The sequence below is a fragment of the Muscardinus avellanarius genome (genome assembly GCF_963383645.1).
Source record: "Muscardinus avellanarius genome assembly, chromosome: 1".
Lineage (NCBI taxonomy): Eukaryota > Metazoa > Chordata > Mammalia > Rodentia > Gliridae > Muscardinus > Muscardinus avellanarius.
The window spans coordinates 236,794,300-236,815,213 of NC_137786.1; the positions used below are offsets into that span (position 1 = coordinate 236,794,300).

The following is a 20,914-nucleotide window of genomic DNA, read 5'->3' on the forward strand; positions in this document are numbered from 1 at the left end:
GCCGCCCTGCACGGGTCCCCAAACCAGTGATGGTCCAGACCCCAGCTCACCACAGCCCAGTACCACAGGCCTCTCCTTCATCCCAGCAAGTGTCTTTCTGCCAAATGGAGGCCCCAGTAAAGGAGGACCGTGTGTGTGTTTACGTGACTGGATCTCATTCCCATCGATCACGTCAAAAAGTTCCCAGTGTCAAACATCAGCTTCTGAGTGTCCGTCTCCCAGGACACACGAGGGTAACCGGCACTGAAAGCTCGAGGCCGGGCTGTGGAGACGCCCGCCTTCTGATGAGTGGACCCCACGCAGCCGCCGCCACCAGACCCCCCGGCCTGACACTGCACAGCCCCCGGGGCTGCCCTGTGCATGCCGTCCTCTTGAACAGCCATCTCCAGACTCGAGGTCACAGGCTGAAAGGGGGTTGTTGAGGGCTGAGCCGTGGACACCAAGAGGACAGGTCCAGGCCCTAATCTCTGGTCTCCGTGAATTTCATCTTGGCGGCGAGTCTTTGCAGGTGTCATAAGGGAAGGGTGTCAGGTAAGATCATCCTGGACTTCCTGGGTGGGGCCTGAATCCAGTTGAGGTGTCCTTAGAAGAGCCAAGGAGGCCAAGTGTTGGCAGAGGCGGAGGAGGGTGCGGCCACGACTCTGCTGTCTTGGGCCACTCCAGCGGCTATAACAAAACCTGGTAAACAGCAACTGACCCGTCACAGTCTGGAGTCCAAGTCCAAGACCGATGCCCTGGAGACTCGGTGTCTAGCGAGGGGCCCTTTCCGTCTCAGAGAGGGCGCCTTCCGGCCATGTCCTCATATGATAGTGGAGAATCGTGGTCTCCTTGGTTCCTTCTAAGGACCCTGATCTCACTCACTGGGTCCGTCTGACTTAATCACCTTCCAGAGGCCCCCGTTGGGGATTCGATTCAACATAAGAATCTGAGGGACACAGATTTTAGCCTCTTGCACCAAGGGACACCTGGAGCCCCAGAAGCTGGACAAGGCAAGGGGGACAGAGCCTCCAGAGGGACCACGGCTGTGCTCACTCCTGGACCTCAGACTTCCGCTCTCCAGAGCTGTGAGACAGTGCCTTCCTGCTGTTTGATGCCCCCGGGCTGTGGTCCCCTGTTATAGCAGCACCAGCAAACTCATACACTCCCGTCAGGGAGCCAGCGGGCCTTGGATTATACATGTCAACACCAGTCGTCTAAGAAGCGCCAGAGGGGAAATAACTGAAAGGGCTCCTGGGAGAACCCATCTCCCTCCGCCTCAGCGAGAGGACCCGGCCAGCAGACAGCCTCGGAGCCGTGTGTCGAGTGCGCACGGAGACTCCAGGTTCCTCCCTGCCGTCTTCTGCACACATCACAGCTGTGAAATAGACTGAAGGGATTCCATACTATACTGAGGCCAAGGGAACCTGGCATCTGGCTGTAGCCATCCATAGGAGAACATGGGAGAAAGGTCCAGAAGGTTCTGGCACCCACCCACGGCAGGGACAGCAGCGGCGGCCCTCGTCCTCCGCTTGGGTTTGGTGGAGGAGGAAGAGAGGTCGAGGTGCTGGTTCCTGGCTCCCTGAGTCCCCAGCTCCCCCTGCCTGGTGGCCCCCTCTCTCTCCTGGTCCTAGCGACGGCCAGGTCCCCTGGGGGCTCACCCGAGGATGGCGGTGTCTTCTTGCTGGTCGTCCTGACAGACCTGGCCTCCCGGGTCTCACCCACGGGGTTCTGTAAGCCCGTCTCCGCCCTCCCCGTTTGTGTATTTCCACTCCCACGCTGGCGTGCCCGGGGTCCCGGAGTCCGGCCGTGTGTGGCCACTCAGGCAGTGTGTTTGACAGAGAGCCTCGCTGGCCTAAACTAGATATTGAAGAGTAGTGAGAAATTTGGGGTGATGTTAGGGGTGATAGGGTATTTTTTCTAAGAGTCCTTGTCATTTAGAGACCCATGTGGCAATACATGTAAACTCAATTACATTATACCTGCCAAGTGTTGAGCCTCACACCTGTAATCCCGGCATATGGGAGGCTGAGGTAGGAGGATCACGAGTTCAAGGCCAGCCTCAGCAACTTAGCAAGCTCGTCAGGAACTTAGTGAGACCCTGCTTCAAAATGAAAAGTAAAAAGAAATAGGACTGGGGGTGTGGCTCGGAGGTAGAATGCTCCTGAGTGCAGTCCCCAGTACCACAAACGATAGATATAGGTGATATCGATTAGATGGATAGATAAATAGATGACTGCAGTTATACCTGGAAGTTGCTTCAGACACATGTTGGTGTGGAGGAAGCAGGTGGAGATATAAGTGAAGCCCGTTGGCCATGTATTAACGATTGTTTGTGCTCGGTGGTGGGTATTTGAGGGTCCATTGCACTGCTCTGTCTATTCTCATACACATTAAATATCTTCCATGATAAAAAAAATCTCTTATTTTTATCTACTATGCATTTATTTGTTTACTGCAGTACTGAGGATAGAACACGGGGGTGCTGTACCGCCGAGCTACATCCCCAGCCTTATTTATTATTTATTTTGAGAAAGGGTCTCACTGAGATACCGAGGTGGCCCCAAGCCTTTCATCTGTCGCCTCAGCTTCCCGAGTCTCTGGGCTCACAGGTATGTAGGTGTGCACCACTGTGGGCGGCATAAAAAGCTTTTGAAGAATCCTAATTCTGTTCAATTTAGTTTAGCTTGTATGGGGTGGAGACTGTTTATACTTTAAAAAAAATGATACATGTGGTACATGACAGGTTTTTGTTTTTTTTTTTAAGTACTGGGGATGGAACCCAGGGGCATTCTAACTCCGAGCTACACCCCAGCCCAATTTTTTATTCTTTATTTTGAAACAGGCTCTCACTGAGTTGCAGAGGGCCTCACTAAGTAGCTGAGGCCGTCCTCCAATGGTGATCCTCCTGTCTCAGCCTTCCAAATGCTGGGATTACAAGTGCATGCTACCACTCCCAGCTTCCATGACAAATTTAACACATAAAATATATAGAAGTCAGTACTGAAAGGCTTAATTTTGTGTGTGTGTGTGTGTGTGTGTGTGTGTGTGTGTGTGTGTGTGTGTTTGGTACTGGGGATTGGACCCAGGAACATTCTATTTCTAAGCTACACCCCAGCCCTGTTTTTTATTAATTTTGAGGCAGCGTCTCAAGTTGCAGAGGGCCTCACTTAAGTAGCTAAGGCTGGCCTGGCCGCGAACCTGGGATCCTCCTGTCTCCAGCTCTCAAGTACTCAATTATAAGCTTGCGCCACCACGCCCAGCTTAGTCTGTTTTCTCAATTCACAGAAGCAGCGGCACTTCAGCAGTGCGACAGTGTATAAGCAGGAGAAAATGAATGTCCCTGCTCAGAGTGCATTCACCCATTCTTTACTTTTTTGTTCTATTTGGGCCTTCCACAGATTGGACGATCCCTGCACCCAATGGTGAGGGTGATCTTCTTAACTCAGTCAACTGATTCCAACATTCCTTTTCCAGAAACACTCAAATGCACACCCAAAAGTATTTTATTTGCCAGTTAACTGGGGGTCCCTTGCTCCAGGCAAGTCAATATATACAATTAAATGCCTGTTCCCACATGATTTATTGAAAAGCTTATCCTTCTTCCATTGACTTCCTTACATCTTTGTAAAAAGAACGAGTTGATTATATTTATGACGGCTTATTTCTTTATTCCAATCTATTGATCAACATATCTATCTGCTTGCCAGTACCAGATTCTTTGGATTTTTGTAGCTTTATAGCAACTCTTGAAATTGGGCAGTGTGAGTACTCTGACTTGTTATTTGTTTTTTTAAATTGCTTAGTATATTCCAGTTCCTTTGCCTTTATATATAATTTTAGAATAAGCTTGTATATATCAGCAAAATAATTTTGCTCTTATTTTGATAGGATTATATTAAACCTATGTATTAGCTTTGGGAGAACCTACATCATCTTTACTGTATTGAGCCTGCCCATCTATGAACATGGTATATCATTTATTTATTCCACTATATTCTCATGGTTTTTACATATAGATCATGTACATGTATTGTTAGATTGTTTCCTCAGTATTTTATTTATTTGGAACTATTTTAAGTGGTGTCATGTTTTTTTATTTTTTTGTTCCTAATCATTCCTTGCTAGTGTATAAAATTATGGCTGATTTTTTTGTATTGACCTTGTATCTTGTGATTCAAAACCATGGTCCAACCAGGAGTGGTGGCGCACGCTTGTAATCCCAGCATTTGGGAGGCTGAGACGGGAGGATTGCGGTTTGTGGACACCCTCAGCTACTTAGGCCATTTTGCAACCCAGTGAGACCCTGTTTCAAAATAAAGAATAAAAACTGGGCTGGGGGTGTAGCTCGGACGTAGAATGTCCCTGGGTTCCATCCCCATACCTAAAAAAAAAAAAAAAAATTATATTGCAGGATTCACAGAGCCCTGTAGAAGTGGGCTAGCATTGGCTGAAAGGACTGGTGGGCGTGGCGAGATCAAGCATCCAAAAGCCCAGAGTATCGAGGTCACCAGACATGTCAGGAGCAACAGCAGAGGAGGGCGGAATCGCCAGCGTCTGCCAGGTCTTGTAGGAGCGCCCACCGAGCATCCAGGGGCGAGTGCATCAGAGGAACCGAGGGTCTGGGGACAGGAGGAAGGAAATGATCTGCAGAGGTGAGGACATGGTCAGGCAGGGACAGTGGTACTCTAGGGAGACTCCTGCCTAGATCTGGACCAGAGAGCCTCATTCCCACAGCCTCCCGTCACCCCCAACACACAGATCTTCTGAGGCCACGGCTTCACTCGGGAAGCAGCCGCTGTCCCGGCGCCATCCTGAGGGTCTGTTTGCCCCTCTTCTCAGCGAGGTCCGTAAGTTCCAAGTCCTGAATTCCTGGGAACTAGCAAATTCCTCGGCAGGCACCCTGAGGGATCGTGGTTCCTCCTTGATTCTCGGGTTCTTGGAGTTTCCCCAGCTTTACAGGGAACACAGCCAAGTACTTAAAAAGATGTCTGCGGCTGTTGTTTTTTCCAAGAATTTTCAATGATTTTTTAGCCAGAAACTTTCTGAGCTTCTCAGAGTCTTGGGGAGGCTTCAAAAAGCTTTAGCACAAAGCACCTTGCCTCCACCAGTGAACTCTGTCCTCCTGTTCATGGCGATATTTTCCTTATTGTAGGCAGAGAGCAGATTGCAGACACATCGCTGAATCCACAAGAGAAGGAAGGCCCTCAGCACCATCACATTGCTGCTGCTGAGCACGGCGGTGCACACCTCTGGTCCTAGTAATTGGGAGGCTGAGACAGGAGGGTTCTAGGCTTGAGGCTGGCCTCCGCAACGTAGCAGGGGGATAAGGTGAGCGGTCTTGGTCTCGCCATGACAGACTGCCTCCCACAGCCCAAAACAACAGGGCCAACCGACCGTGCGCTGAAGTCTCCAGACACTGAGCCAAGGAAACCTTCCCTGGCTGGGCGTGGTGGCACATGCCTGTAGTTTCACGACTTGGGAGGCTGAGGCAGGAAGATCCCAGTATTGAGGCCAGCCTCAGCAACATAGTGAGACTTTCAGCTCAGAGGTAGAATACCTCTGAGTTCATCCCCCAGTTACACGCACACACACACACACACACACTCACACGCACACACACACACTCACACACACACACTCACACACACACACACACACACACACACTCACACACACACACTCACACGCCTTTCCTCCTCCTTCCTCTTCAGTTGGTTATCTTGGTATTTTGTCTGAACTGGGAAGCCGACTGACACGGGGGCTGGTCCTTGTCGCGTGTGGATAAGAGCAGCCATCATGGACGGGCAGAGGATCTGGGAAGCCGGGGGTGGCCGGGGCCTGTCGACGGGATGCCCCCAGTGGAGGGTCTGCTCTGACCACGCGGGGCGGATCGTGGGGCGAAGGTCGCAGTGTCCGTTTGGGTCCTTGAGGGAGGAGGCAAGGCCACAGCGCGGCCCTTCCCCTCTTGGCCCTCTGGCCCCTCATCCGGGGAGCCCGCGCGGGCAGCGGCCCTGTGGTCCCCGCGACAACTCGCGCCTGCACCTCGGTGGGCCCGCAGGTCCCGGTAGAGTAGCCGCGGCGGCCGGTGAGCCGGCGTTACCCTCACGGCACAGCCGCGATGCTGCTCGGAACTGCGGGCGACAGCGACCAGGCTGGCCCCGGGCGCGCTTGTCATCCGGCATCCGGGAGGCGGAGACCGGAGGATCGCGGTTCGCGGCCAGCCTCAGCTACTTAGCGAGGCCCTCAGCAACTCAGTGAGACCCGGTTTCTAAACAAAGAATAAAAAACAGGGCTGGGGGTGGAGCTCGGAGGTGGAATGGCCCTGGGTTCCATCCCCAGACCCACACACAAAGGAAAAAGGCAGTGACCCCCGAGGATGGTCGCTGGATCTCGTGTTACTGACGGTGAACCGTGGGGATACCGCCTTTCTAACGCGGGTGGCCCCGGGGTGTACGCAGCGCTGGCTGTCCTACACGAATAACAATTCCGTGTGTCTTCTCTCCATGACTGAAATGGGCTTAGCCATTTGGAACCGTGGGGCACTTTAGGGCTCTAGGACATGTCACGGGATGGGTGCTGCTGTCCGCTCCTCCCGGGGTCCTGAGCACCCACCCCAGCGGGCAGTGGGAGGGCTGCGCCCAGTTCAACCTGTGCTGGAGGTCATCCAGGGATGCGCGCCGCACCCGAGCAAGGGCCGTCCGCAGACAGCAATGTGACGTCTACCGGGGCTAGGCTACGGGAAGATGGGGCCAGGACAGGAGCGAGGGACAGCCACAGTCTGGCCCCCGGAGGCCGCCATGGTGAGCTCAGCGCCAGGGGACGTGGGACGCCACGGGCCCTGACTCGCGTCTGCTGGCTCAGGTCGTATTTCCCTCTGGAACTGACTTTATTTTATTTTATTTTATTTTGGTGGTACTGGGGGTGGAACCTAGAGGCTTTCTACCTCCGGGCTACACTCCCAGACTTATTTTATACTTTCTTTGGAAACAGGGTCTCACTAAGTTGCCGAGAGCCTCACCAAGTAGCCGAGGCTGGCTTCGAACCCGCACGATCCTCCTGTCTCGGACTCCCAAGCGCAGGGATGACGAGCGTGCCCACCGCGCCTGGCTTGGAACTGACTAGAAAGAGTCTAGATCAACAACGTCGTGCGCTGCACAGACGCGCCTCGGCAGGCCGCGTGCGGGTCCCCCAGCAGTCAGCGCCCCTGGGCCCGGGCAGCACCCGCCTCCTCCCTCGGGATCAGAGGGCAAGGCCTGGCGCAGTCAGAGAGAGGACCGGGGTCATCGGCCCGCAGGACTCGGGGACCAGTGGGGCCACGTGGGCTCGGGCCCCTTCATCTGGTTAATTCCAAACCCCTGTTAAACAAGCCTTGAGCGAATGGGGAAATGCAAGTAACGTTTCAGAATTTAAAAAAAAAAAAAATGAAAATGGAAGAGTCCATCAGCTCTGTGGGACGTGTTTCAGGCAGCGAAGACGGGGAAATCTGTGCGCGTCCTTTTTTATATCAGTAAAATGAAAGGATAAACGCAAATGGAATGGATTTCCAACTCAAAATGTTTAGGGTAGAAAAGGAAAAGAAAAAGAAAGGAAATAAAAATAAAACAGAAGGGAGTAAGCAGTGATAATAAAAGCAGAAAATGATGAGGTAGAAAAAAACAGGATGAATCAATAAAGTGCTGGTTCTTTGAAAAAAATGAGGCCAAAATAAAACTCACTTTACCTAATCAAGAATGTAAAATAATCACATCTTGCCGGGCGTGGTGGCGCACACTTGTCATCCCCGCGCTTGGGAGGCGGAGACAGGAGGATCGCGCAGGTTCGAAGCCAGCTGCTTAAGAGACCCTGTTTCCAAATAAAAATAAAAATAAAAAATAGGTCTGGGAGTGTAGCCCGGAGGTAGAAGGGCTCCCAGGAACCTCAGTACCACCAAAAATAAAAAATAAAAAAATCACATCTTGCAAAAATAATGGCAAAGGAAAACACCAACAAATAGGTGGAAACTTTCTCTTTCTTTCTTTCTTTCTTTCTTTCTTTCTTTCTTTCTTTCTTTCTTTCTTTATTGCAGCACTGGGGATGCCCAAGAGCATTCTACATCTAAGGTACATCCTCAGCCCTATGTTTTATTCTTTATTTTGAAGCAGGGTCTGACTGAGTTGCAGAGGGCCTCACTAAGTAGCTGAGGCTGTCTTCAAACTGCGATCCTCCTGTCTCGGCCTCGGGAATGCTGGGATTGCAAGCGTGAGCCACCAGCCGGGCTTGTAAACTTTTTAAAAAGGGAACATTTTGTATAATTTTATGCAAAGAAGTTTGGAAACCCAGATGAAATGGATACTTTTCTCAAAAAAAAAATAAAGCAAAATTGACACCAGTGGAAAAGAAAAATTTATTAAACCAATATAATAATTTCCATAGAAGAGATGAAAAGAAAAAAAACCCACTAGACGCAGATGTCTCAGAAGAGGGCTTCAAGCAAAGCCTTCAAGACTCGGGTCTCCAAAGCTGTTAACGGGTGCAGAGGCCAGGCGCGGTGGAACACGCCTGCAATCCCAGTGCGCAAAGACAGCAAACAAAGCGAACGAGGTCAGGAGGGGAGGGAGACCGTGCCGGCCTCCTGAGCACTCACCGCACCCACAGCACAAGGCACAGCTCCTAAACAAAACATCAGCAAATAGAATCCGGCTCCCCACGGGCGGACGCGGCTCCGACGCGCCCCGGTGTTCTGTTGTGGCGGAGGCTGACTATACTTAGCCGCCATTTGTTGAATATTTTAAAACAGCCAGGAGAGAGGCTGCTGACCGCTCTCACCACAGAGAGAAAAAGCACGCGGGGAGACGGGAAGGCCCCGGTTGATCATCGCGCCCTGCTCGTGTAGCGGAGACGCCACGCCGCACGCCACAGAGGGGCCATCGTAAAGTTTGGAGTAAAAAGAAGTAAAATTTAAAGTTAAAGCCGGGCGTGGTGGCGCACGCTTGTCATCCCCGCGCTTGGGAGGCGGAGACAGGAGGATCGCGCAGGTTCGAAGCCAGCCGCGCGCGCTGGCTTAGGAGACCCTGTTTCCAAATAAAAATGTAAAAATAGGTCTGGGAGTATAGCCCGGAGGTAGAAGGGCTTCCAGGAACCCCAGTACCACCAAAAAAAGAAAGAAAAATAAAGTATAAAATAGGTCTGGGAGTGTAGCCCGGAGGTAGAAGGGCTTCCAGGAACCCCAGGACCACCAAAAAAAAATTTTTTTTTAAGTTAAAAGGCGCAGCGTGCATCGCGAGCACGGGAGGACGCCTCCCGGAACAGAAGTCTCTGTGCCGGGCAATCCGTCCTTGCCCCTTCGCCCGCTGAGGCCGCGCAGAAGCCTCTGCTCACAGCCGTCCCTTGTCAGGAGTTCAAGGAGAAAGATGTCAGAGCAGGGCCGCGCGAGCAGGCGCTCTCCCTGCGCGGTGCAGAGGGTTTAACGTCCCCCGGCAGAGAGGGAGATGCAGGTGCCGCCGAGGGAGCCGGCGATGGGCTTCCAGAAGGTCTGGGGGGAGGCAGACAGACCGGGCTCCCTGACGGTCCCCAGCAGCCGCCCTGCTCAGCCGCCCGCGAGTCCCTTCCCCACACCCTTCCCGAACCCTCGCTCAGAGCGTCAGAGAAGCCGCAGCCCGCGTCCCAGAAGGAGAAGCGGCCACCAGGGGAGGGCAGAGACTGCCCAGGGCCCTCAGAAGGACGCGGGCGAGGAGAAACCCAGGCGTTGGCATCGCCCTCGGTCCTCCTGCCGCAGATCAATGTATTGATGCCATGCTGAAGACATATGGAAACATGCGGCCCCCGGGACCACGGCTCCACGTTCATGGGCCCGGCCAACTCAAAAGGAAAAGGAAAACTTTCCAGAAAGTCCCACAGAGCAAAACTTGATTTTGCAGCGATCTGAGTCCCCTGCTACAGCATGTAAAAGAGGCGGGCGTGGGGCGCACGCTTGTAACCCCAGCATTCGGGAGGCTGAGACAGGAGGATACGGTTCGTGGCCAGTCTCGGCTACTTAGTGAGGCCCTCTGCGACTCAGTGAGACCGGTTTCAAAATAAAGAATAAAAAATAGGGCAGGGGGTGGAGCTCGAAGGCAGAATGCCCCTGGGCTCCATCCCCAGACCCGCAAAAAAAAAAAAAAAAAAAAAAAAAGCACGTGAATGAAATGATATGTGGGCAGCACATTAGATTATAGCAACCCAGAGGCCAGTCAGAGTCTGTGGAGGGTGCACGTTGGTATAGGCCACGGAAGCGCCATTTTACAAAGGAGCTTGAGCTCGGATTTGTGCATCCGCGGGTCGCCCATGAGTACTGAGGAGCAGGGACAACTAAACAGCCATTTTACAGATGAGAACATCAAGGCTCGGAGGGGCTTGGGGCGCAGGCAGAAACAGGGGCACCCAGCCCCCTCCACCCCTCTGCCGCCCTGGGGAACACCCCAGACATATTCAGAATGCCAAGTGCGGCTCCCCCTGCCCCGCCCAGGCCCCTTCCTCACCTGACCCACCTTTGCAGCCCCAGGCCCCCATCACTGGGGCCGAGCTCAGGGCTCCCTCTGCCCCTACCCTGGGCTCCTGAGCATCCGGTCCCAGGCGGAAGTCAGCACCGCCAGTAATTCTCTAGCACTGTGGCCTGGGGAGGGCTGGGTGGGCAGCTGAGGGCCAAAGGGGCAGCCTTGACCTCCCGCCCACCCTGCCCTGGACCCACCGTGGACCCCAGCCAGCCCTGGCCCCAGCCCCTCACTCTCCGTGGCCCTGAAGCCCACTGCCCCAGGACTGCCCCTTCCCAGCCCCCAGGCACACCCAGACCTCGGAGGAGGGGCTCAGGGTCCCAGGAGGACACAGCCCGTGGGGCCGGCCGGGTCAGCGCTCGCCCATGGCCCGCCTCAGGGCCCAGGGCCGCGCCAGGGCCGCTGGCTCTGGCAGAACAGACTTCCCGGGAACAGGGCCCGGCTGCTGGGCGGCCACATCCCAGGACGACGCCAGGACCCTGCCCCTCCCAGGCCCCGCGGGAGCCCGGCCGGCTCCAGGCCTGTGTTTGCGAGGACTGGAGCCGGGATGGGCCAGCTAGACGCCCCTCTGCCGTCCACCCCGCTATGCTGGTGCCCGATGCCCGGACCCCGCGCCGCGTCCTGCGTGGCCGTGGGGCCCCGCTCAGCCACGTCCAGGCTGACACAGCCCGCCCGCGAGGCGGCTCCGGCCTCGGGTGGGTTCTGAGCTGCGTGAGCCCTTCTCTACCGCTACAGACCTGCGGCCACGCGCTCCACCCCCGGGGGCCATGCTGCCTGGCTCCAGGGAGGCCGGCGTGTGGCCTCAGGCCCCTGGGCATTTTTGCTGGTCACCGAAGACTGTTGGGCTTGGTTATTTGTTTGGTTTATTTATTTAGTAACTTATTTATTTGTGTCCTGGGGATTGAACTCAGAAGTGTTTTACCTGTGAGCTATACTTTTAGTCATATATATATATATATATATATATAGTGATTCTTTTTTTTTTTTTGGTGGTACTGGGGTTCCTGGAAACTCTTCTACCTCCAGGCTACACTCCCAGACCTATTTTTTATATACTTTTTTATTTGGAAACAGGGTCTCTTAAGCCATCGTGACTGGCTTCGAACCTGCGCGATCCTCCTGTCTCTGCCTCCCAAGCGGGGATTACAAGCGTGCGCCACCACACCCGGCCTCTATGTATCTTTTTTAGAGGCATCTAAGTTGCCCAGCCTGGCCTTGAACTTGCAATCCTACCACCTCAGCTTCCTGAGTAGCTTGGATTATAGATGGTGGGGTTTTTTTTCTTAGCTGTGTCTTTCTTTTCTCTCTCTCTCTCTCTTTTTAGTGTGTGTGTGTGTGTGTGTGTGTGTGTGTGTGTGTGTGTGTGTTGCTGGAGATTGAACCCCGGGGCATTCTACCTCTGAGCTACACCCCAAGCCCAATATTTTTTTAAATTTTTTGTTTAGAAACAGGGTCTCACTAAATTGCTGAGGCTGGTCTCGAACCTGTGATCCTCCTGTTTCCGCCCCCCAAGCACTGTGGTGACAGGTTGCACTGCCATGGTTCTAGCTATGTCTTTCAAATAACCCAAGCCTTGGGTTTCATGAAGGTACGTGTTTCCTTCTAGAAGTCTTACTGCCTTTGATTTACCTCTAGGCCTTCCTCGCTTTGAGCTGATTCTCTGTTCGTAGGAAGTAAAGGAAAAGCTCGTCTTCCCGTGGATATCAAGCTTTACATGAACATTCTAGAATTCAGGTACGACACGGCACCTTGGTCAATAATCAGTTGACCCTCAATATGTGAATATATGCCCAGGCTCTCGTGTTCCATGGATCTACAGGTCTACTCATTTTTTAAAAATTGTCTTTTTCCAGGCGTGGTGGCGCACGCTTGTCATCCCAGCATTTGGGAGGCCGAGACGGGAGGATCACAGTTCGAGGACAGCCTTAGCTACTTAGTGAGGCCCTTTGCAACTCAGTGAGGCCCTGTTTCAAAATAAAGAATAAAAAAAAAAAAATAGGGCTGGGGGTGTAGCTCGGAGGCCGAATGCCCCTGGGCTCCATCCTCAGTACGGCAAGAAAAAAAAACTGTCTTTTAAACCTGGTGTGGTGGTGCATTCCTGTAATCCCAGTACTTGGGAGGCTGAGACAGAAGGATCGCGGGTTTGAGGACAGCCTCAGCAAGTAGGTTGACTCTCATGAACCTAGTGAGAACTTGTTTCAAAATAAAAGTAAAATGGGGCTGGGAGTGTAGCTTGGAAGTAGAATGCCCCTGGGCTCAATCCTCAGTAGAAAAAAAAAAATTGTGTTAATAATATTGAAGCTGGGCATAGTGGTGCACGCCTGTAATCCCAGTACTTAGGAGGCCGAGACAGGAGGATCTCAGGCTGGAGGCCAGAGTCAGCAACTTAGCAGAGACTCTCGACAACTTAGTGGGACCCTGTTTCAAAATAAGAAATGAAATAGGTCTGGGGGTGTAGCTCAGAGGGGGGATGCCCCTGAGTTCGCTCTCTTGTGCCACACACACTCGTAGATAACAATAACCTTAGCCCTCATCATGTGAAGGCACACGCCATGTGTGTTCAGTTTATTGCCCTCAGCAGTATCCTGCGGCTCTCAGAGGTCTGAAGTTGCACGCGCTTTGTTAAATTTAACCCCAAATAGTTGCCGGTTTTGACACCGTTGTAATAACTGGTTTTCTTTTCGTTTCTACGTATTCAGTGGCCGTTTTCGGAAACGGTGTTGATTCTGCGCGCGGACTCCGTCCCGGGGACTCGCCGTCGTAACGCCTTAGTTCTCGAAGCTTCTGGTGGCTTCCTGAGGGCGTGTGTCTCCAGGCAAGCTGTCCGTGAGCAAGCACCCCCTGCCGCTTCTGACCCGCGCGCCGTCGAGTTCCGTCTCCGGCCTTGGCCAGGACCGCCACTACCATATGGAGAACAAAGAGGGCAAACAGACACCTCGGTTTCGTTCCCAGTCTTTAGGGGACAGAATTTAGACTTTGGCCGACGGGTAGGAGATTTGTGACCGAGGTCTCGGCATCCTAAGCCTTACTAAGCTGAATGGGCGCAGTCTCCAGCAGCCTGGGTCAAACTGCGGCCCGGCCTCCTGAACCTGTGTGTCTCTGAGCAAGTGGCTGCCCCTCTCTGGGCTTCCTCGTCCAGCAAGGAAGACAGAGCTGTTAGCATTTGTGAAATAATAGACGGAAAGTAAGCGGGGCGTGGGGCGCACGCTTGTGATCCCGGCATTTGGGAGGCTGAGACAGGAGGATGGCGGTTCGCAGGCAGCCTCAGCGGCTACATAGTGAGGCCCTCTGCAACTCAGGGAGACCCTGTTTCAAAATAAAGAATTAAAAAAATAGGGCTGGGGGTGTAGCTTGGAGGTAGAATGCCCCTGGGCTCCATTCCCTATCCCCCCAAAAAATAAAAATAAATAAACTGAAAGTAAACAAAAGCTGTCCGTGAAGTGTAGAGACGGCTGAGACCGTGTATTATCCAGTGGAGCCCCATCTTTTTTTTTTTTTTTTTTTGCAGGTCTGGGAATGGAACCCAGGGGCATTTGACCTCCGAGCTACACCCCCTGCCCTACTTTTTATTCTTTATTTTGAAACCGGGTCTCACTGAGTTGCAGAGGGCCTCACTAAGTAGCTGAGGCTGTCCAAGAACCGCGATCCTCCGGTCTCAGCCTCCCGAGTGCTGGGATTCCAAGCGTGCCCACCACGCCCAGCTGGAGCCCCATCTTACACGGGTGGCAGGGCCTTTTCTCCTCCTCTTCTCCTCCTTCTCCAGTCCCGTCATGCTGATGGATCAACCCAGGCCTGGTGCGTGCCGGCCACAGCTCGACCACTGAGCTGAACCCCGCCTGGGTGGCGGAGCTCACAGCCAGGACATGAAGTCGAAAGTCCCCCTCATCGAGACCCTGCCGCCCATCCCAGAAAACGATGACCAAAGAGCCCGCCACGCAACTGAGGCCATGGGGCTAGAAATAAAAGTGAAATGGAAACAGACGACGAGGGTTCTTTCCAAGGAAATTTAAGACTCTCTCAAACAAGCCTCGGGTCACAGGACACTGCGTACCACCATTTCAGAAGTGCTAAGAAGAAATGGAGTCGGAGCTCAGCGTGAGTCCCCAGCGAGGACTCGCAGAAGCGCAGAACTCTTAGATCAGTCAACAGACAAAATGGGAGAGAAAGAGAGCCAGGCGTGGTGGCACATGCCTGCCTCCCCAGTACCTGGGAGGCTGAGACAGGAGGATGGCAGGTTTGAGGCCAGCTTCAGCAACTTGAGAAGTCCCTGTTTCAAAACAAAAAAATTACAAGGGCTGGGGGTATAGCTCAGAGGCAGAATGCCCCTGGGTTCAACCCCCAGTACAAAAAAAAAATGAAGTAAATAATTCCAACCTAAAAACCTAGACAAAATAATGACAAAGCAGTAATAAAAATAACAAAGGGAAACACCCAGAAACAAACAGAAAATCAGGAAGCGTGTGGGGTGGCTGAGGTGGTGGAGGGAACTGAAACCCGCAATTCCCCAGGACCCTCCCCGGGACCCTCCCCGGGAACACCAAGACAGGAAGAAAGAGAAAGGCTGATCAGACCCTCAGCTCAGCCACAGGCACCGACACCCAAAGTTCACATCACCTAGAAGTAGGAAAATGAACACGGGCCTGGCACCCTCCGGCCCAGCCGGGCATCCTGCGAGGATACTCGGCTGAGGGCGAAGGAGGAGCCGGCCCTGCGTGCCCCGCGGCTGCCCAGGCCGCCAGGACACGGTGCCCCCGACGCCAGCTTAGAGGAGGGTCGCTTGGCCAGGGTTTGGGAGGCCTCAGTGCTGGCTGTCGGCCTGACAGTGACACGGGGCGTCACTGTGGGAACCGTGTGTGACCAAAGAGAGAGAGAGGACCCCAAGGTCACGCCCCCAGTGAGCCTCTGACCCAACTGCCTCTCCCTAGGCCCCGCCTCTTAAAGGGCCCACCACCTCCCAATAAAGCCATAGGCCAGAGACTGAGCTCCAACACATGGGCCCTTAAAGGATATTTAAGACTCAACCCATAACAGAGCCCAGACCGCATCTAAAACCACCACCGGGAGCCGGGCGTGGTGGCGCACGCCGTGATCCCAGTGCATGGGAGGCCGAGACCGGAGGATCGCAGGTTCAAAGGCCGCCTTGGCAACTTAGCAAGGCTCTCGGCACCTAGCGAGACCTCGTTTCAAAACAAAAACTCAGATGTGGCTGGGGTGTAGCTCAGAGGTAGGATGCCCCTGGATTCAATCCCTAGCAGCGCATGCAGGAACGCGCGCACACACACACACACACACACACACACACACACACACGGACACACATACAAGAACAAGAATAAGCCGGGCGTGGTGGTGCACGCTTGTAATCCCTGCGCTTGGGAGGCAGAGACAGGAGGATCACGCAGGTTCGAAGCCAGCCGCGCGCGCTGGCTTAGGAGACCCTGTTTCCAAATAAAAATGTTAAAATAGGTCTGGGAGTGTAGCCCGGAGGTAGAAGGGCTTCCAGGAACCCCAGTACCACCAAAAAAAAAAAAAAAAACAAGAATAAAATCAAAGGATGTATGAATGTTCCCCCCTCTGGCCCTGCAGCCTTCTCTAGCGCCCCGTATTGGCAGAGGCTCGCGGGGCTGTGGTTTGCAGAGCTCCGCCCGGCATGCCCCGCGGGAAGGAAGGGCAGGTGTGGGCTGAGACCAGACCTTAGAGGCTGGCGCGAGTGGATATCAAATGCCATCCCATCGGCGTCCGGCGTCCTGAGCATAACCATTGGCTTCAGTTACAGAGGAGGATGCTGGTCCCTCAGGAACGCCCGCCCAGGCGTCTGCGGATAAAACGCAGGCGCCAGACACGAACACCGAGCACATCTCCTGCTCCTCCTGCCTCTTTCACAGATGTGGATTTTTTTTTCAAAACACAAAGATGAGAGTCGCCAGGTGCGGGGTCTCCGAGGACCCAGAGCCCACCTCTGTACTGGTTCTCTTTGCCTGAAGCCGTGGGATGCCTCTTTACATGTACCGAAGGGAGGGAGGGTGCCGCTTGAAGGGGGATCCACAGATATCACCGAGTCCGAGGCTGCAGGCCGTCCATTTGCCCTGGCCAGAGCCTCACAGCCATGCTGGCTTCCCCGGGATTGAGGGGCCCAGAAGAAGGGACCTGCTGTTCTGCTGCTTGGAGGCACTAGCCAGCAGCCTTCTGTAGAGTCTCTTTCTGACAGCTACATTTTCATTGCAAGGACACGATCCACTGGTGGCCAGGCACCCGGCTGACCCACCCACATCATGGCTGAAAGAATTGGTCCCTAAAAGGCCCCAAGGGGGCCACGTCTCAACCAGGAGTGCTGGTGAGGTCACCACTTGGCCCAGCTCCACCCGGAGATGGCTCAGCCTCCTCTGCTCACAGGACCTGCCTAGAAGGCTGCAGGGAGGGTCCGGGTTCCTCTCGCTGCCCACACCTGGGCAGGAGCAGAAAAAGAAAAAGGTCCCCGGAGAGGCTCCTTCCTGACCCGCCCCATCCCAGCCGGACAACATGTGACTCCCGCTTGCTGGCCGATGCTGAGCTGGAGCCGAGCAGCAGCGGAGCCCTGGCCTGGCAGGGACAGCTCCGAAGTCCCCTGGTGTGAGCGGCAGGACACAGAACGGTGAGCAGCCAGCAGGGCCGGCCGGGCGGGGCAGGGCGGGAGCAGACCCCGAGGCCCAGCATCTTTGGGATCTGGTTCCGCCTGGCCGCATAGGGGAGGGCGGAGGTGGCCTGGGGCTTGCTCGGCAGCTCAGCAGCCCTCCACCCTCCATAAGGCCGTGCTGCCTGGGCTGCGGCCAACTCAGGCCGGTCCAGGAGGGCGCGCAGATGAAGGGCGGCTCTCCCACAGTGGGTCTGACTCCGGCAGCCCCGCGCCCCCCTGCACTATGGTGCCCCATGCTGGGGCCCAGGGGCTGGGCCCAGTGCCACAGAGGGTCCTCGAGGCAGCCACACCTGGCCTACGCCCCACCCGCCCGCGCCTTCCTCCCTGCTCTCCCTCTGCGGTCCTCCGTGGCCACCCCCACTCTCTTCTCACTGAACACGAGCCTCCCACGATCCTGTACCCCAATGGGGACCCACTCATTGAACCCCTCCCAAGCTTCCAGCCAGGCAGACGGCCCCACCAGAGCCCTGTGTCCCAAGGGAGAGAGGCACTGACTGGACGTGGCCCAGCCTGGCCGGGGCATCACCATCTCAACCCACGGCTGTGGCTGCTGCCCTTCTGCCTCTCCCCCTTCCACTTCCCCTCCTCCCTCCTCCTCCCCCTCCTCCCTCCTCCTCCTGTCCCTCTTCCCTCCTCCCTCCTCCCCTCCTCCCTCCTCCCCCTCCTCCTCCCCCTCCTCTCTCTCTTTCTGGCTCCCTTTCTCTCTCTCCCTCTCTCTCATAAGCTCTCCCCTCTTCCCTCTGATCTGTGGCTGGTTCCAGGCTGTCCCTGAGGCACCAAACCCTGTCTCCCCAGCCCCTCCCAGGAGAGGAATGGCAGAGCCAGCCCGCCTGGGGAACCCAGGGCTACAGAACCCCGCCTTGGCCTCCCCCAGCTTGAGTGTGGGCCCTGTGCCGCTGCTCTGAGTGGTCAGCACCTGTCCTGTCCCACCTGTAACTCAGGGAGGACCGCAGCTCCACTGAGGGGCCCCTGGGAGCACCGGATACCACATCCCAGGGGGTGATGGTGCTGGGGCAGCCAAGCATCGCCCGCTGGACCACCCCCGCCGCAGTGCCCCTGCCCTGCCAAACTCACTTCCCAGGCCCTCGGGCGCTAGGGCGGAGCTCACACCCCACCATCTCCACCTGGACTAGATCCCCCAAACCAGATTAGACCAGGCTCAGCTTCCTGGAGCCTCAGGACCGGGGCCACCCATCTCCAAGGCCTGTGAACAGCAAGCCAGGCGTGGTGGCTCACACTGTAATCCCAGTACTTGGGAGGCTGAGACAAGAGGATCGCAGGTTTAAGGCCAGTCTCAGTGTTAGTGAGACCCACAGCAACTGATCAAGTCCTTGTTTAAAATTAAAAAAAAAAAAAAATATATATATATATATATATATATATATATATATATATATATAATAGGGCTGGAGGTAGAATGCCCTTGGTTCAACACCCAGTTCCTCCACCCCAAAAATCCAACAGTGAGCTGAGGGTTTGAAGGAAGTGACCTAGACCACAGCCAGAGCCACCATGCCAGCTCCAGCCCCCAGCCCTGGCCCTACCGCTCATCCTGTGCTGCCATGGACCCTCGCATCCTGGAGGGGAAAAGCCCTCTGGCTTTTTTTTGCCTTTGGCCTTGAGATGGGAGCAGCACCGTCCTCCCCCTGCACAACACCCCCAAGTCCCCACCCCATCCTCCCCAGGAGACCAGAGGACCAGCCGTCCCTGAGGCAGGAGGAGGCCCCTGGGCATCAGCTGACCCCGTCAGTCTCTGGAGGGAGGCGTGGCCCTGTCCCATCTCCTCAGCCCCCACAAAGGAGCTGTAGGCACCAAGTTCTCAGGGCCCGTGGGGACAGGTAGGCCCGGTGCAGAATAGACAGGTAGCTGCAGGCGGGCCTCCTCCAGGCCCTGGGCAGTGCTGAGGTCTACTATTCACCGCTATCACTGGTAAAGCTGTGGTGAGGGTCAGGGGGGTCATACTGCCCCCCTCCAGCATGTAGGGCCTGTCCCAGCAGGCCAGCCGTCTAGGGGCAGCTGCGGCAGGAGGCTAGCCTCCCTAACCCCAGCCTCACCGTCAGAGGAGCCTCTCCCCTCCCCCAGGGAAGAGAGATTGGCGGGGGTCCTGTCGTGGGACATCGGGGACAGGGAGGGGAAGGATCATGGGGTCCTGACCTTGGCCACACCGTGGGGCCAAGCCAAGTGGTCAGGAGCCACTGGCAGCGCCCCAGTGAAGGCGGAGAGGACACACCCAGCCTGAGTCACCCTCCAGGTCACCCACCCGCTGGACGCATGTCCTGCCGTTGACTTTAAGATAGGCCTGTAGTGAGGATCAACGGGGACCCCCAGTCAGTCAGCCCCCAGGAGCCCCCATGCTTACTGTAGGGGGCCTGGAGGAAGCCTTTCAGCCAGGGGCCTTAGGGAGGGAGGGTTAGGTCAGGCGACAGGGGCAGAAATGGGAAATGGGCATCTCACTGTCCCCTGCCTGTCCTGTCCCCTCATGCTGGGCGGGCAGGGCACGGACCTGTGAGCAGGACACTCAGACGCCATTGTGGTTACAGGGCGTCCTCAGCCTCCCGGCCCCCGCCAGCCTCACGCCACCCGCGATGGAGTGGGGAGACGCGGAACGGCACGCCGCGGGCCCCGACGGCGTCCAGGAGGACGTGGCCTTCAACCTGGTCATCCTGTCCCTCACCGAGCTCCTCAGCCTGGGCGGGCTGCTGGGCAACGGTGTGGTCCTCTGGCTGCTGACCTGCAACGTCTACAGGAACCCCTTCTCCATCTACCTGCTGGACGTGGCCTGCGCCGACCTCATCTTCCTCGCCTGCCACATGGTGGCCGTCGCCCCGGACCTGCTGCCCGGCCAGCTGCCCTTCCCGGGCTTCGTGCAGACCAGCCTGGCCATGCTGCGCTTTTTCTGCTACCTCGTGGGCCTCAGCCTCCTGGTGGCCATCAGCGCCGAGCAGTACCTGGCCAGCCTCTTCCCGGCCTGGTACCTGTGCCGCCGCCCGCGGCACCTGACCACCTGCGTGTGCGCGCTCTGCTGGGCGCTCTGCCTGCTGCTGGACCTGCTGCTCAGCGGCGCCTGCACCCAGTTCTTCGGGGACCCCAGCGGCCCCCTGTGCAGGGTGCTGTGGCTGGTGGTGGCGGTGCTGCTGGCGGCTCTGTGCTGCGCCATGTGCGTTAGCAGCCTGCTGCTGCTGCTGCGGGAGGAGCGCGGCCCCCAGAGCCCCCAGCCCCGCGGCTTCCCCGCGCTGGTGCTCCTGGCCGTGCTGCTCTTCCTCTTCTGCGGCCTGCCCTTCGGCATCTATTGGCTGTCCCGCATCCTGCACTGGCACATCCCCCACTATTTCTACCACTTCAGCTTCCTCATGGCCGCCGGGCACGGCGCCGCCAAGCCGGCCATCTACTTCTGCCTGGGCTGCACGCGTGGCCACGGGCTGCGCGAGCCCCTCCGGCTGGTGCTCCAGCGGGCGCTGGGGGACGAGGCGGAGCTGGGGCCTGGGAGGGAGATCTCCCGCAGGGGCCTGGTGGACATGACAGCCTAGGCCCTTGGGTGCCGCAGCGAAAGGGATGGCCGGAGGCAGTGTCAGCAGGACTCCGGAGAGGTCTCTGCTGGTGACCTGCTCGTGAGGACCTTCCTGTGCCACTCAAGCTCCCTGCGGGAGGCTCCCCGGGGAGGCTGCTGAAACGGTCTCTGGGAACGAGGCCTGGGGATGTGTGTCTTGAAGAATCCCCAGGCGACGTTCTCATGTGCAGAACTCACGGGGGCTGC

General features: G+C 56.0%; 1 protein-coding gene across 1 annotated transcript; it reads left to right on the forward strand.

Annotated features, from left to right (window-relative positions):
* Positions 1–19,745: 19,745 nt before the first annotated feature.
* MRGPRE (MAS related GPR family member E) lies at positions 19,746–20,687 on the forward strand (the record flags this gene model as incomplete). Its single annotated transcript, XM_080693729.1, has 1 exon — positions 19,746–20,687. The coding sequence occupies one exon, from the start codon at positions 19,746–19,748 to the stop codon at positions 20,685–20,687; it is 942 nt and encodes a 313-aa protein (XP_080549855.1).
* Between the last annotated feature and the right edge of the window lie 227 nt (positions 20,688–20,914).